Below are 15,276 nucleotides of genomic sequence, written 5' to 3'. Positions count from 1 at the left end.
CCTTTTAGTTCTAATTTTGTTAATTTGAAACTTTTCTCTTTTTTTTTGTTTGATCAGATTGGCCAGAAGTTTATCAACCTTGTTTATTTTTTCAAAGAACCAACTCTTTTCTTTTGTCAATTTTCTTGTTTTCTTAGTTTCAAATTCATTAGTTTCTGTTCTGATCTTAATTATTTCTTTCTCTCTGGAATTCTTAGGGTTGGATCGTTCTTGTTTTTCCAACACCTTTAAGTGGATGGTTAGGTTATTAATTTGAGATCTCACTCTCTCTGTCTTTGTTATGTAGGAATGTAATGCTATGAATTTTCCTCTTAGAACTTCCTTCATTTTGTCCCATAAGCGTTTGCATGTGTGTTTTCTTTATCATTCAGTTCTAGGAAATTCACAATTTCCTTCTTGATTTCTTCCATAACCTATTAATTATTTGAAAGCATGTTGTCCAGTCTCCAAGAGGTGCTGTAACTTCTGTTGTGTCTCTTGTTAATTTTTAGCTAGTTATGTCAATTTTATTGAATTTATGGAGTAGTAAGTGAGAAATACCAGAAGAAATCCATGGCTCTGGGAAGCTGGGAGGCATCCTTTTCCCATTACTGTCTGGAAAACTTGACAGAAATCAGGGAGACTAACTAAACTAAGAGCAACATGGTGGGAGGAGGTTTAGATATATCTATTCTACTTATTTGAGGGGGTAACAAATAGTTTATTTGTGCTATTTATGTTCTGTGTTTTATTTAGTCCATTCTCATGATCATTTGTTGATTAATGCACACATAATGTTAAGTTGCATGACAAAATATATGGTTGCTTCTTATAGGGTGAGCAGGTTCTTTGGCATCTATTGCTGGTTCTCTTCAATAAGTATGGTGCAGTGGGACCTTGTGGTAATATGCTCTGGTAGCTGTCATACAAGATGACTCATGATACTCACCTTAGATACAATCCCAGGTTATTCCTGAAGATCTACATGTCATTTTAAGGTGATTCTCTAGAATTTTAACTTAATTACTAATTGATGACAAACCATAAAAAATTCTGTGTGATGGAATATATTCTATATATAGCTATCTCTATCTATTTATTGATTTATCTCATATATCCATATATCAATATCTATCTATCTATCTATCTATCTATCTATCTATCTATCTATCTATCCATCCATGTATTGAGAGATGCAATTATAAAAGTGTGAAAGTTTATTCCCAACTCTCTGTTAGAGCAACTCTTAGAGAGATTTCTTCATTTGGGATGAACTCATTAACAGCTCACTGAGGACATGAGAGTAAGACAAAGAAGATGCATTGTATGTAGGAATTAATTGAAGAGCACTCACTCAAGTTTTGGCTATTATCCCATTGTTACCTGAAGTCTCCAGATTGACTCTTAATGTGACAATGTATCAGTTACTTTAATTAAGGTTAGTTTAATCTGTGTAAATGACAAAGAAGACCCTATGTATATATAGCAGAAGTGCTATCCTGGGTTAGACTGAATGGATAGTCAGGCACATGCCTGACAGTGTGATATGAGTGACCTTGCATTGGAGGCAGAATGACAAACATTAAAGCAAATGATTCAGACTTAATATGTTTCAAAGCCACAGGGACAGAATAATTTACAGATTGTGTTAGGATTGGAGAGATGCTGTTTAGACCAGCTGAGCTTTCTTTAATAAATGACTTCCATTCAGATTTTCTTGTCAACTTCAAATCAGTCCATCCAATTATCATAGGAATGCATTAGAAACATTGAAAGAAGATACATTTATCATCAGCTTCTGTTTGTGTCCTATTCCTACACCAACTTGCCAATAGTAGACAATTAAAATTATATCATAAAAGGTGTGCAATAATACTAAAAGTAAGCATCATTAGTACTGGTCAGGAAGGTAGGCTGCAGTTTGGAGAGGTGAGAAAGTTTAGAGGAAAGGAGAGAGAGAGAGAGAAAGAGAGAGAGAGAGAGAGAGAGAGAGAGAGAGAGAGAGAGAGAGAGGGAGAAAGGGAAAAATAATTTGATGGAAGTACCTTGCTAGGGTAGAGAAAGTTTTATCCTAAAACCAAAAGCTGTTTCTGGTGAATCCTAATGCTTGCATTGGGTCATCCCTCACAGTGAACTATTGTTTAGGGAGAACCACAAGGACCCAAAACAGTGCAGACCAAAGACAATCCAATCAGAATTATCTCATATTTCTCAATGCAAACTCTGAAAGCCAGAAGGGCCTGGAATGGAACATTTAAAAGTCTAAAAAACTATGGCTTCCAACCCAAGCTACTCTACCCAGCAAAATATCCCTCATAATAGATATGAAAGAAAAACTTTCCATGAAAAAAGGCAATGCTATGATTATATGAACACAAAGTCAAACCATATTGAGAATAGTTCAGGGAATATTAAAAACAGAAGAGTCAAACAACCAATCTGAAGAGACAACAAGAAGATCACAATATCCAAAAATAGACCAGGCTCAAAAAAGTATAAAACACAAAAAAGCACCAAACCCCATAAAGCGCCTCATAATGGCAAGGATTAAATCAAACCTCACAATTATGACATTATTATATTATAACCTATATTAATGGTCTTAACTCACCAATTGCTCTTGATTTGGCTAACTGATCCACTCAGTGGTACTAGACCCTTAGCTGGAGCTGGGAAACAAGTCAGAACCATACCCAAACACAAGCCCACTCTACAATATCAAGCTACCATCAATCACGGGGTATAAGAGGGCCTACACCTATCAAACTGTCTATCAAAAAAGTAAGTGTTATCTCAATTTTCTGGGTGCTAACTTACTCTCCATTGGAGAATCTGCTTCTCTTTTCCAGATAGATGCAGATCCTAAGAAGAGAGCTGCCCCAACATACCTCAGAAGGGGCCCAACTGAAACTAAGGACAACTGGCGAAATAAGCAAGGGTGTTGTTTTCCTGTGAACTGGATACCAGCACAAAGGGGAAGGAGATCAATGCAGAGAAAAATCAACTCCTACCAAATCAGAGAGCCAGAGCCTCAGAGGCCCCCAACACCTCAGCACTGAAGCAGACCAAAAATGAACCCAACATGGCTCAGGGAAATCTTGCGGAAGAGGGGGCGGAAAGAATGTCAGAGTTACATGTTGGGTCATGATTTTCAGAGACATTTATCATACTAATAACTGGGGGCTAACTCCACAATCCACCACCCATTTTCAATAACAAGGAGGGTCTAATGGGAGGGGGTAGATCACAGATGAGCCTAAATAATGGTACCAAACTGCCTGTATTTACTGAAAAGAAAACTAATAAATTAAATTAAAAAATAAAAATAAAAAAAAAATAAAAGATACAAGTTAACAGGATGGATCAGAAAAATGGACTCTTCTATCTGCTTTCTGCATGAAACCCACCTCACCAGTAAAGGTGAAAGGATGGAAAATGATATTCAAAGCAAATGGAAATAAGACACAAGCAGGTGTTGCTATATTAATACCTGATAAAACAGACTTCAAACTAAACATCAAAAACAGGAGCACTACAGTTTATAAAACAAAACCTACTTGACAACAAAACAGAAATAAATACCAATACCATCATATTTGGGGACTTCAGTATACCACTATCATCCATAGTCATATCATCCAAGCTGAAAATCAATAGGGAAATAGTGGAACTCAGCAATACCTTAAATCAACTAGATCTAATGGCAATCTACAGAACTTTCCATCTCAATTCTATAGAATCCACATTCTCAGCAGCCCTCAGAACCTTCTCCAAAACAGATCACATATTAGGCCATAAAGCATGCCTCCATCAATTCAGGAGAATTGAAATAGCTTCCTGCATCATATCAGATCATAATGCTTTGAAGCCAGAAATTAACATCCAGAGACACATCAGGAAATCAACCAGCTCCTGGAGACTGAACAAGACACTTGTGGAAGAAATCAAAAAAGAAACTTAAAATTCTTAGAAATTTATGAGCCAATATGATGGCAGTTCTAAGGGGAAAATTCATAGTGGTAAATGCCTTCATCAAAAGATGGAGAAATTGGGCTGGAGAGATGGCTTAGCGGTTAAGCGCTTGCCTGTGAAGCCTAAGGACCCCAGTTCGAGGCTCGGTTCCCCAGGTCCCACTTTAGCCAGATGCACAAGGGGGCGCAAGCGTCTGGAGTTCGTTTGCAGAGGCTGGAAGCCCTGGCGCGCCCATTCTCTCTCTCTCCCTCTATCTGTCTTTCTCTCTGTGTCTGTTGCTCTCAAATAAATAAATAAAAATTTGAAAAAAAAAAAGATGGAGAAATCCCAAATTAATAACCTAAATATCCACCTACATGTATTGGTAAAACAAGAAGAATCCAGCCTAAAAAGCTCCATACAGAAAGAAATAATCCAGATCAGAGCAGAAATTAATGAATTGAAAACTAAGAAAACAATTTAGGAATCAATGAAATGAAGAACTGGTTCTTTGAAAAAAATGAACAAGATTGATAAACCCCTAATAAATTTGATCAAGTGAAAAAAGAGAAGTCTCAAATTAAGAAAATGAGAAATGAAAATGGAAAGGTCACAACAGACATCAATGAATTTGGAAGAATCATCAGGACATACTTATACAACTTCTACTCAACAAAATTGGATAATCTGGAATAAATGGAGGAATTCCTAGCCACATACCACCTAACACAAGTAAATTCAGAGCAGAAAATCTCTTAAACCTATCAAATCCGTAGAGATTGAAAAGGTAGTCAAAAGCCTCTCCAAAAAGAAAAGTCCAGGAGGCTGAAGACATGGATTAGCAGTTAAGGCATTTGCCTGCAAAGGCAAAAGACCTTGTTTCAATTCCCCAGGACCCACACATGTAAGTCAGATGCACAAGGTGGCACATGCATCTGGAGTTCATTTGCAGTGGCTGGAGGGCCTGACATGCCCATTCTCTCTCTCTCTCTCTCTCTCTCTCTCTGTCCACTTGTCTTTCTATATCATATAAAAAAATACAAATAAAATATTTTAAAGAAAAGTCCAGGACCAGATGGCTTCTCAGCCAAATTCTGTCTAGCCTTTATGGAATAACTGAAACAAAATTTTTCTCAAACTATTTTGCATAGTCATGGAGTAAGAAATGTTCCTAAACTCCTTTTATGAAATTAGTATCACCATAATACCAAAACCAGACAGACATCCAACAAGAAAAGAAAACTATAGGCCTATATCCCTGATGAATTTAGATGCAAAGATACTAAACAAAATCCTTTCAAACTGAATTCAACAACAAATCAAAGTATTACCCACCTTAATCAAATAAGCTTCATCCCAGAGATGCAGGGAGGCAACATAATACACGACATAAATAAATTTCACCATAAGAACTACATGATCATCTCAATTGATGCAGAGAAGTCCTTTGGCAAAATACAATACCAATTCATGATCAAAATGCATGAGAGAATAGGCATGGAAACAAGATTGGACACAAGACAGGGGTGCCCACTCTCACAACTGCTCTTCAACATAGAACTGGCCCAAGAAATAATACAGGAGAAAGAAATAAAAGGAAAACAAACTGGAAAGGAAGAAGTAAAGTTATCCTTATTTGCAGATGACATGATCCTATACATAAGAGACCCAAAAGACTCCATCTCAAAACTTCTAAAGGGGATTAATTCCTTTAGTAAACTGGCAGGATACAAAATCAACACACAGAAATCAGTAGCCTTTCTATGTGCAAAACACAAATATACAGACAAATAAGTCAGTGAGACTGTCCCATTTTTCATAGCAACAAAAAATTAAATACCTTAGAATAAAACCAACCAAGGATGTGAAAAACCTATATAATGGAAACATTTAAAAAGGGAACTCAAGAAAGAAATCAAGGAGGACTTGAAAAGATGGAAATACCTTCTATGCTCATGGATAAGTAGAATTAATTCTGTAAAAATGGTAATTTTACCAAAAGCAATATGCAGATTTAATGCAATACCAATAGAAATTTCAGCATCATTCTTCACAGAGATAGAAAAAAGTGATTTCAAAATTCATATGGAAGGGCACAGGCCTCAGATAGCCAAGCATATCCTCAGCAAAAGAAACACCTCTGGAGGTATCACCATATCTGATCTACATTACAAAGCCATAGTAACAAAAACAGCATGGTACTTGCATAAAAACAGAAACATTGACCAATGGGACAAGAACTGAAGACCCAGACCTTAGGTCAAAGACTACAGCTCCTTAATATTTGACAAAGGTGCCAATAAAGTGGATTGGAGAACAGACAGCCTCTTCACAAATGGTGCTGGACAAATTTAATAACCATATGTAGAAAAATGAGACTAGACCCACTCATCTCACCATGCACAAAAATCAAGTACAAATGGATTAAAGACCTCAATATACAACCTTCCTACTGAAAGAAAAAATAGGATGAACTCTCCACAATATAGGAGTGTAGAAAGACATTATTATTATTATTATTTTTCTGAGGTAGGGTCTCACTCTAGCTCAGGCTGACCTGGATTCACTATGTAGTCTCAGGTTGGCCTCGAACTCATGGTGATCCTCCTACCTCTGCCTTCCAAGTTCTGGAATTAAAGGCAAGCTCCACCACACCCAGCTAGAAAGACTTTCTGAACAAAGCCCCAGTAGCCTAGGAAATTAAAGAATCACTTAACCAGTGGAACTTAATGAGGTTAAAAAGCTTTTGCACAGACAAACATACCATAAGCAGAGCTAATAGATTACCCACAGAATGGTAGGCATTTTTTTTTTTTTTTTGCGAGTAATACCGCTGACAGAGGCCTAATGTCTAGATTCTACAAAGAACTCAGAAAACTAAACAATTAAAAAAAAAAATCAAACAACCCACTCCAAAAATGGGGCAGAAAATTGAATAGGGAGTCATCAGAGGAAGAAATACAAATGTCTAACACACATTTAAGAAAAAGTTCAACAACCCTAACCATCAGGGAAATGCAAATTAACAATAATGATATTCTGCTTTACTCCAGTAAGAATGGCAATCATTAAAAAATCAAATGATAACAAATGTTGGCAAGGTGATGGGAAAAGAGAAATGCTCATTCACTATTGGTGGGAATGTAAACTTTTACAACCACTATGGACATCAATATGAAGATTTCTGCAAAGAATAAATATAGAGCTACCAACAGACCCTTACTAGACATTTATCCTAAATGCCTCCATGCTCCACTATATAAATATTTGCTCAACCATATTTGTAGCTGCTTAATTCACAATAGGTAAGAACTGGAATCAACCCAGGTGCCCATCATTGGATGAATTAATAACAAAGTTGTGGTACACTTACACAATGGAATTCTATTTAGCAATAAGCTTTCCAAAGTTGTTGTACCATCTTACATTCCCACCAACAGTGAATGAGGGATCCTATTTCTCCACATCCTCACCAACGTTTATTTTCACTGGATTTTTTAATGTTTGTTATTCTTACTGGGGTAAGGTGGAATCTCATTGCTGTTTTAATTTGCATTTTCCTGATGATTAGGGATGATGAACATTTTATTAACTGTGTGTTTGACATTTGTATTTCTTCCTCAGCAAACTGCCTGTCCAGTTCTTTGCCCCATTTTGTGAATAGGTTGTTTGGCTTTTTATTGTTTAGGTTTTTGAGTTCTTTGTAGATTCCAGAAATTAGACCTCTGTCAGTTGGATAGCCAGCAAAAATTTTCTCCCATTCTGTGGGTAATCTATTGGCTCTGCTTATTGTATGTTAATCTGTGAAGAAACTTTTCAGCTTCATGCAGATCCCAATCATTGACTGATCCTGAGCTACTGGGATTTTGTTCATGAAGTATTTTCCCATTCCTAGATCATGGAAAGTTCCTCCTATTTTTTCTTTCAGTAGTAGCCAAGTATCTGGTCTTATAATTGAGGTGTTTGAACCATTTGGACTTTATTTTTGTGCATTGTGAGATCAAGTTTCAATTTCCTGCATATGGTTAACTAGTTTGTCCAGCACCACTTGTTGAAGATGCTGTCTTTTTTCCAGTGTATATATTGTTAGGGCCTTTGTCTCATATCAAGTAGCTGTAGTTACTTGGCCCAAAGTCCTGGTCCTTGATTCTGTTCCATTGGTATACACTCCTATTTTATGCCAGTACTATGCTGTTCTTATTACTATAGCATTTAGATCAGGTATAGTGATGCCTCCCAAGGTATTTCTTTTGCTGAGGATATCTGAGGCCTTCTGCCTTTCCACATGATTTTTTTTTTAACATTTAAAAGTGCAAACTTTAATAAGTACAAAGGACATAATAAGGTGAACTTGTGGAGAGGCCAACCATGTTACAGAAATTAGGTGATACAAGTATCCACTTCGAGTTTCTATATTTCCTTTTTTGTGCAGAATATTTATTTATTAAGGTTGCTTAATATACAATTTTTCATTTGTGTTTTTGGAAGTCCTTTATTGCAAAGATAATTCTTTTGTCTGATGACAAATAGCAGCCACAAGGATCATTCTGGACCTCCATGTTGGATAAATTCCATTTCTTCTTGAGAGATGAGTTTCCTTCTGTATTTCTGAGGTAAGGTTTTGATTACGTCTGCAGTGTCTGGTGGACCCTGATGCATCAGCAAATCTGGGGCTTTACTTCCTTTAGAATGCTGTGTGATTATAGAGTGGGGCAGGAGCCCTGCTGATCTCATAGCTTCTGAGACACTGAGTTTATGATTGTCTCTTCTGTTAGGGAACTTTATCAGTGGAGTATGTGGCTTTGCTACCTGAACAACCTTGGTGGTGGACGCCATCTTAACCCTCGAGAAGGGGCAGCTTCTGGGGCCAGGGGGCAGGTGAGCAGCAGAGCTTTTGGGAGTCTTTCCACATGAATTTTGAGACCATTTTTTCTATCTCTGTGAAGAAAGATGTTGGGATTTTGATTGGTATTGCATTAAATCTGCATATTGCCTTTGGTAAGATTGCCATTTTCACAATGTTTATTCTGCCTGTCCAAGAGCATGGAAGGTCTTTCCATTTTCTCAAGTTCTCCTCAATTTCTTTTTTGAGTGTTTTTATGTTTTCATTGTATAGGTCTTTCATATCCTTGGTTAATGTTATTCAAAGATACATATATATTTTTTTGTTGCTATCAAAATGGGAAAATGTCGCTTATTTCTTTCTCTGTTTCTTTGTCTTTTACATATAGAAAGGCTACTGATTTTTGTACATTGATTTTGTATCCTGATACTTTGCTAAAGGAGTAAATTATCTTTAAGAGTTTTGAGATGTAGGCTTTCAGGTCTCTTATGTATAGAATCATGTTGTCTGCAAATAGAACTAATTTAACTTCTTCCTTTCCAATTTGTATCCCTTTTATTTCTTTCTCCTGTCTCATTGCTTGAGCTAGGGCTTCCAGTACTATATTGAAGAGCAGAGGTGAGAAGGGACACCCCTGTCCTGCTCCTGCTCTCAATGGGAATTCCTTCAGTCTCTCTTCATTAAGTACTATTTGGGATTTAGGAGCTTCATATACAGCCTTTATTATGTTGAGATAGAAACCATCCATGCCAATTCTCTCCAATGTTTTGATCATGAAGTGATGTTATGTTTTGTCAAAGGCCTTTTCTACATCTGTTGAAATGACCATGTGGTTTTTGTGTTTAATCTTCTTTATGTTGTGTGTTACATTGACAGATTTCCATATGTTGAACCACCCCTGTGTTCCTGGGATGTAGCCTACTTAGTCAAGGTGGATAATGCTTTTGATGTGTTGTTGGATTCAGTTTGCAAGGATTTTTGTTCAGGATCTTTGCATCTAAGTGCATCAGTAAAATAGGCCTATAATTTTCTTTTTTGTGGTATCTCTGCCTGGTTTTGGTTTTAGGGTAATACTAGAAGGAGTTGGGGAGGTTTCCCTGTTCTCCAATTGTGTGGCACAGTTTGAGAAAAATTGGTTTCAGTTCTTCCATGGAGGTTTTATAGAATTCAGCTGAGAAGATACCTGGATCTGGACTCTTTGTTGGGGGAAGGTTTTTGATTACTTTTTCAATCTCAATGGGTGTGATAGGTTTCTTTAGGAAATTGATCTGCTCTGAGTTTAGCTTTTGTAGGTGTTATGTCTCCAGAAACTCATCCATTTCACCATATTATACAGCTTTGTGGAGGAGAGGTTTTTGAAATAAGCCTGATGATTCTCCCAATTTCATCTATGTCTATTGTGATGTCTCCTTTTTCATTTCTAATTTTTTATTTGAAATCTCTTTTTTTTCACATGATAATATTGGCCAGTGTTTATCAATGTTTTTTTAATTTTTCAAAGAACCAGCTCTCAGCTTCATCAATTTTCTTAATTGCCCCTATTGCCCAGTCCTTGAGATGTTTACTAGGTATATTAGCATCATGAGCAGATTCAGGAATGATTATCTTTCTGTGATTGATTGAGTTCACTGAAAATGATCTGCTTGACCATTTTTGTTCAAATTTCATTGTGTCACTTTTCCTTACTGCTGTGTAGAATTCCATCATACAGATATACAACATATTAGTTATCTATTTGTATAATTATGGACATCTGGGTTGATTCAAGCTCTTAGCTATTATGAATTGAGCAGTTATAAACATAGTTGAGCAAATATCTCTGAGCTGAGGTTTGGAGTTTTTAGGATAAATGCCCAGTAAGGGAATAACTGGGTCTGTTGGTATCTCTATAATCATTCATTTTAGAAGTCTCCATATTTCTTTCCATAGTGATTGTACCAGCTTGCGTTCCCACTGACACTGAATAAGTGTTCATATTTCTCCATGACCTCACCAGGATTTGTTGTTATTAGATTTTTTTTTTTAGTGATTTCTTTTTTTTTAATTTTTAAATTTTTATTAACATTTTCCATGATTATAAAAAATTATCCCATGGTAATTCCCTCCCTCCCCACCCCCACACTTTCCCCTTTGAAATTCCATTTTCCATCATATTACCTCCCCGTCACAATCATCGTACTTACATATATACAATAACAACCTATTAAGTATCCTCCTCCCTTCCTTTCTCTTCCCTTTATGTCTCCTTTTTAACTTACTGGCCTCTGCTACCAAGTTATTAGATTTTTTAGTGTTTGCTATCTTTACTGAGGTAAGGTGGAATCTCATAGTTGTTTTAATTTGCATTTCCCTGATGATTACGGATATTGACCATTTTCTTAAGGGTGTGTTTGCCATTTGTAATTCTTCCTCTGAGAACTCCCTGTGCAATTCTCTGCCCCATTTTGTGAGTGGGTTGTTTGACTTTTTGTTGTTTAGGTTTTGTGTTCTTTCTTGATTCTAGAAACTAGGCCTCTGTCAGATGTGTATCCAGCAAAGATATTCTCCCATTCTGTGGGAAATCTATTGGGTATTCTTATTGTTTGTATATCTGTGAAAAAGCTTGTCAGCTTCTGGAGAGCCCAATGGTTGAGTGATTCTTAATGTCATGAGGTACTAGGGTTTTGTTTAGGAAGTCTTTTCCCACTCCTATATCATAAAAATTCCTCCTATTTTTTCTTCCTGGAGTATCTGAGTTTCCTATCTTATATTGAGGTGTTTGAACCATTTGGACTTGATTTTTTTGTGTTATGAAATGTGTGGTTCAAGTTTTATTTTTCTGCATATAGTTATCCAGTTGGTCCAGCACCATTTGCTGAAGATTCTGTCTTTTTTGCAGTGTACATTGTTAGGGACGTTGTCATATACCAAGCAGCTTAGTTACTAGACCAAAGTCCAGGTCCTTGATTCTGTTATATTGGTCTATGTTCCTGTTTTTATGCCAGTACCATGTTCTTTTTATTACTATGGCTTTGTAGTATAGCTTTATATCAGATATGGTAATGTCTCCAGAGGTGTTTCTTTTGCTGAGGATATGCTTGGATATTCGAGGCACTCTACCATTCCATATGAATTTTGAGATCATTTTTTCTATCTCTGTAAAGAAAGATGTTGGGATTTTTATTGGAATTGCATTAAATCTACATATTGCTTTTGGTAAGATTGCCATTTTCACAATGTTAATTCTGCCTATCCAGAAGCATGGGAGGTCTTTCCATTTTTCTCATGTCCTCCTCAATTTCTTTTTTGAGCATTTTTATGTTCTCATAGTAAAGGTCTTTCATCTCCTTGGTTAATGTAATTTCAAGGTATTTTATTTTATTTTGTTGCTATTGAAAAATGGAACATTGTCACTTATTTCTTTCTCTCTAACTTTGTCTTTTGCATATAGAAAGGCTACTGATTTTTGTGCACTGATTTTGTATCCTGCTACTTTACTGATGGATTTAATCACTTTTAAGAGTTTTGAGATGGAGGTTCTCAGGTCACTTATGTATAGAATCATGTCATCTGTAAATAGGGCTAACAATTTCTTCCTTTCCAAATTGTATCCCTTTTATTTCTTTCTCCTGTCCTATTGCTTGAGCTAGAACTTCCAGTACTATGTTGAAGAACAGACGTGAGAGTGGACACTCCTGTCTTGTTCTTGATCACAGTGGGAATTCCTTCAGTTTTTCACCATTAGGTATTATTTGGGCATTAGGATCTTTATATATATAGCCTTTATTATGTTGAGATATAGACAATTCATGCCTATCCTCTCCAATGTTTTGATCATGAAGTGATGTTGTATTTTCTCAAAGGCCTTGTCTGCATCTATTGAGATGATCATATGGTTTTTGTGTTTAAGCTTATTTATGTGATGTATTACATTGACATATTTACATATGTTGAACCATCCCTGCGTTCCTGGGATAAAACCTACCTACTTGATCCAAGTGGATAAGGCTTTTGATGTGCTGTTGGATTCGGTTTGAGAGGATTTTGTTCAGTATTTTTGCATCTAAGTTCATCAGGGAAATAAGCCTGTAGTTTTTTTTTTTAAATTTTTTTGGTTTATTTTTATTTATTTGAGAGCGACACACAGAGAAAGTGGCAGAGAGAGAGAGAGAGAGAGAGGGGGGGAGAGAGAGAGAGAGAGAGAGAGAGAGAGAGAGAGAGAGGGAGGGAGAGAGAGAGAGAGAAGGGCTTCCAGCCACTGCAGACAAACTTCAGACGCGTGCGCCCCCTTGTGCATCTGCATAACGTGGGTCCTGGGGAATCGAGCCTCGAACCAGGGTCCTTAGGCTTCACAGGCAAGCGCTTAACCGCTAAGCCATCTCTCCAGCCCAATTGTGATATCCTCTTGATGAATCATTCCCTTGGCAAGTAGGAAGTGGCCTTCCTTGTCTTTTTTGATTATTTTTGGTTTGGAATCTATTTTATCCAATTTTTTTTTGCCTCCTCATTAGAAACTAATAATCTTTAAATTTATTTACATACATTTGTATAATGTAATCCTGAACATACTAGCATTATAGTAAAGCAGCTAGGTTCCTTTTCTCAAATGTAATTCAGCAGAATCCTGTGACCAGAGTTCTTATTACATCATTTGAAAATTAAAACCAAACATTACTTTATATATTGCAAATAACTGTACTTTAGTCCAGATTCAGACCTCTGTAGTTATTAGAATCTTCAATATAGGTAATAACAATAATTAAATGGTTTTATTTTTCTGTAAACAACTGAAAAGTTAGATCATGTTCTGGTATGTTTAGAAATATTAAGACTGATTTAGAGCCCTTTCAAAATACACAGCAGAGGAAAGAAACTAAGCTTCTACTGAGGACAAGCTGAGGCCTTGCATATGCTGTCCTGTGAGAATTTCCACTGTTGAATTTCTCAAATTTTAGTTTGCTGAAAAAATTAACTTTTGGCCTCTTTGAGAGTCCTCTTTTGAGATCCCCTTCCATTTTGAGAAAAAGTGCAGCGCCATAGGGTGATCTCCTCATTAGCATGTAAAGATATAGCTTTTAGGTACAGAGAGTAAGGGTTCAGAGGACCTGGCCTTGAATAGTAGGATACAGACTTAGATGGTTTGTGTTACTTTCAGTATAGGCTCTCTATAGAAACAAGGACAACACATCATACTGGCCTGACTTGTCTTCTTATTAAATATGTTGTCATAGTGTTGCTAGGCATCATGGCACACACCATTAATCCCAGAACTTGGAAGGCAGAGGTAGGAGGATTGCCATGAGTTCAAGGGCACCCTGAGACTACATAATGAACTCCAGGTTAGCCTGGGCTAGAATGTGAACCTGTCTCAAAAGAAAATTGTCCATAAATTTCCATAATGTGCTAAAAAAAATTCTGCTTAAGGAAAAGTGAAAATGAAACCCAACAAACATGATACATTCTACAATAGTCATGCTGTTTTTGATATTGGTTTATGACACCTGAATTTGGACCTTTATTACATACTACTATTCTATTACATACTATTCCAGTGAAGCCATTAATTAACTACACAGAAGCTACCAGGAAAATGTAGAAAGCAAAGTAAGCAAAAAATCCTCATTTCTCTTATTCTGTATCTAAAATATATTCAGTAACATATTCCATAGGATTTAAGGTGTGCTAGCTATACTGAAAGACATGATTATGGGTAATCATAGGGAACTTTTTGAATAAAATGTAGCTGTTCTGAAATGTAGATATTTTCATTCATGAACAAGATCTTATTTTTATCTTTTTTTAAAAAAAGCAAGGACTCTTCTTGGTCACTTAGAGATGATTCCTTTGTACTCTTCTAGGTGGTTCAGTTCTTCATTAAATGGATTGTAGCCTTCCTCTTTTAAGCACTGGAGTGCTCAGAAGAGCTGGTCTAGTGGAGGAAATTCGTCCCAAAGGACCCACTCCCAACTTTCATTTTTTTCAGGTTCTACATTCTTTGGTTCTGAATCATGAGTTGTGTCTACTTCTCCTTTCATTAATATGGTGACATAATGGAAATTCTCTTTCTCAACAAAAGAATTTACCACAGAGGCAAAGCTGACATTTTTCAGGCAAAGAGCAGCTTCTTCCCAGGTTTCCCTTTGAGCACATTCTTCCCAAGTCTCATCGGAATGCCTGGAGCTCAGAACCACCACACCAAACCCCACTCCAAGCCGCCACTTGGGAGTACCCGCAAAGGCAGCCATGGTGTGGCCACTTGGCCTGACTCCCACTAGAAGTGACACTGCCTCCCTGTACCCTATTTTATCCAATATTTATATGGATATGTCTACTTGTTTCTTATTCCCCTTTGCTTGGAATATTGTTTTCCATCCTTTCACCCTGAGGAGGTGTCTGTCTTTAGTGGTGAGCTGGGTTTCTTAAAGACAGCAGATTGAGGGGTCTAATTTTCTGATCCATCCTGTTAGCTTGTGTCTCTTGATGGGTGAATTAAGGCCATTAATATTTAGGGTAATGACTATGAG

General features: G+C 36.7%; 1 protein-coding gene and 1 pseudogene across 1 annotated transcript; both read right to left on the bottom strand.

Moving 5' to 3' along the window:
* Positions 1–8,355: 8,355 nt before the first annotated feature.
* Positions 8,356–8,766, bottom strand: LOC101594227 (28S ribosomal protein S36, mitochondrial-like). Its single transcript, XM_004651244.2, has one exon. It carries the CDS (start codon positions 8,764–8,766, stop codon positions 8,473–8,475), a length of 294 nt encoding a protein of 97 aa, XP_004651301.1. The 3' UTR covers positions 8,356–8,472.
* A 5,811-nt stretch (positions 8,767–14,577) lies between these two features.
* On the bottom strand, positions 14,578–14,997 carry LOC101599528 (annotated as a pseudogene).
* Between the last annotated feature and the right edge of the window lie 279 nt (positions 14,998–15,276).

This window comes from Jaculus jaculus, chromosome 9 (assembly GCF_020740685.1).
Source record: "Jaculus jaculus isolate mJacJac1 chromosome 9, mJacJac1.mat.Y.cur, whole genome shotgun sequence".
NCBI lineage: Eukaryota > Metazoa > Chordata > Mammalia > Rodentia > Dipodidae > Jaculus > Jaculus jaculus.
This window is presented reverse-complemented; position numbering and strand designations above follow the sequence as displayed.

What these genes read in the sequence shown, in the direction of transcription:
- LOC101594227 (XM_004651244.2), bottom strand. Translation starts at nt 8,766, where the DNA reads ATGGCGTCCACCACCAAGGTTGTTCAGGTAGCAAAGCCACATACTCCA.